This window comes from Onychostruthus taczanowskii, unplaced genomic scaffold (genome assembly GCF_017590055.1).
Source record: "Onychostruthus taczanowskii isolate IOZ18803 unplaced genomic scaffold, ASM1759005v1 scaffold829, whole genome shotgun sequence".
NCBI classification, from domain to species: domain Eukaryota; kingdom Metazoa; phylum Chordata; class Aves; order Passeriformes; family Passeridae; genus Onychostruthus; species Onychostruthus taczanowskii.
Window position 1 is genome coordinate 1 of NW_024506210.1, and position 1,947 is coordinate 1,947.

Here is a 1,947-nt window from a genome sequence, read left to right on the forward strand (position 1 = left end):
GATGACTTTAATTACAAGTGATTTGCAGAAATTATCCAATAGTTCCGTGTTACCGAAACCCTCTAGTCATCAGTCTCCTCACTGCATCCTTGAGCTCCTGGTTCCTCAGGCTGTAGATGAGGGGGTTCAGGGCTGGAGGCACCACCGAGTACAGAACTGACAGGGCCAGATCCAGGGATGGGGAGGACATGGACGGGGGCTTCAGATTGGCAAACACTGCAGTGCTGAGGAACACGGAGAGCACGGCCAGGTGAGGGAGGCAGGTGGAAAAGGCTTTGTGCCATCCCTGCTCAGAGGGGATTCTCAGCACAGCCCTGAAGATCTGCACATAGGAGAAAACAATGAACACAAAACAACCAAATACCAAACAGGCACTAAATGCAAGAAGCCCAAGTTCCCTGAGTTGGGATTTGGAGCAGGAGAGCTTGAGGATCTGTGGGATTTCACAGAAGAACTGGCCCAGGGCATTGCCATGGCACAGCGGCAGGGAAAATGTATTGGCCGTGTGCAGTAGTGCATAGACGAAGCCACTGGCCCAGACAGCTGCTGCCATGTGGGCACAAGCTCTGCTGCCCAGGAGGATCCCGTAGTGCAGGGGTTTGCAGATGGACACGTAGCGGTCGTAGCACATGATGGTCAGGAGCTGGTTCACACCCACCCTTTTTCCTGCTCTCGGAAATCCTTCCCCCATCTCCCTGCCTGAGCTCCAGCTGTGCTGGCTGAGTGTGCCAGGAGCAGCCAGGCCTGTGCAGGGGGGGCTCTCAAGGAGCCATCCCTGCCCTGCTGCCCTGGGTTTGTGGGCATGGGCCAGAGGGACAAGGCTGTATATTAAGGGTTTTTCAGGGAAATCTCTCCTAATGCAGAAAGGCTTGGTAGCATCTGCACTCACACTTCTAAAGGAAATAGATGTCAGGAGTTGGTATAAGGAATTGTTTTCCTACCCACACATCATTCCTGGCTCTCTGAGGTCAGAAATCAGCAGCATTTCTGCTGCATTCAGAGTTTGCCACTGAGAGATGGGAGAGGCAAAGGATTCCCTGTGGCTGAGGGAAGGTGAGGGGCTGCATGGGCTTGTTCCCAGCTGCCCTGGCTTTGCGCCTTTGGCTGCATTGCAGCTCTGTTGGAACATTGAAGTAAAAACCAGACATTTATTGGAAGGTTCCAGGTGTCCCAGTGAGGATGGGGCACATCCCACCTCTGATTTCAACAATTTATTAAGGTGGATTTATTAGGATATTTAACAGGAATACCCAATAGGAGATTCAGTTGCTCCAGTTACACAGCCCTGGGTCAACCCATTGGAGGAGGTCTAAGGGTTTCTTTGCTTTCAGTTTTTGTTATAACTGCTCATAATCTGGTCAAAAACCAAACTGTCCTTCTTGTAGGTCCTCTTCCTGATAACAAGACTACACAGTATTTCAGGAATAGAATTAGACAGTCAGTTTATTGTTCTAAAAACTAAGCGAAAGGTAAGGAAATGTACTAGAGTTCATTAAAGATCATAGAAGTATATAATAGTGGTGTAATATAGTTAAATAATAGTTTAATAGAGTTTAGTAAAAATTATAGATTTATAAGTATATAATAATAATTTACTGAGCTACAAATATATAAAAATCTATAAAATGCAAAAATCTGTTTGTCATCATCCCAAATTTCCCATTCTACAAGCACGAAATTGAAAACATGCTCAGGAAAGCTCCTGACCATTCCAGCAATGCCAGGCTTACCTTCTTTGGGAAGTGTCCTCTGGAGCTGTGCCCAGGCTGATCTGGAGCTGGGAGCAGCCCTGCCCCAGCCAGCCCCTCTCAGCAGCACGGTATAAAAAGAAGTTTATAATCAGTAACTAAAAGAAAGAGTAATAGGAATCAGAACAAAAGGTTCAGAACACTTCTCCTCTCCCTACAACCTTTTCTTTCTTACTGAAAGTGCGGGGACAAAGCCTAA

The 1,947-nt window shown here is 47.2% G+C and overlaps 1 protein-coding gene across 1 annotated transcript; it reads right to left on the bottom strand.

Annotated features, from left to right (window-relative positions):
- Positions 1–53: 53 nt before the first annotated feature.
- On the bottom strand, positions 54–637 carry LOC121346603 (olfactory receptor 14J1-like; the record flags this gene model as incomplete). The annotated part of the gene is made up of 1 exon (XM_041424556.1): positions 54–637. A coding segment is annotated over exon 1 (578 nt), but the record flags the coding sequence as incomplete, so codon positions are not given.
- Between the last annotated feature and the right edge of the window lie 1,310 nt (positions 638–1,947).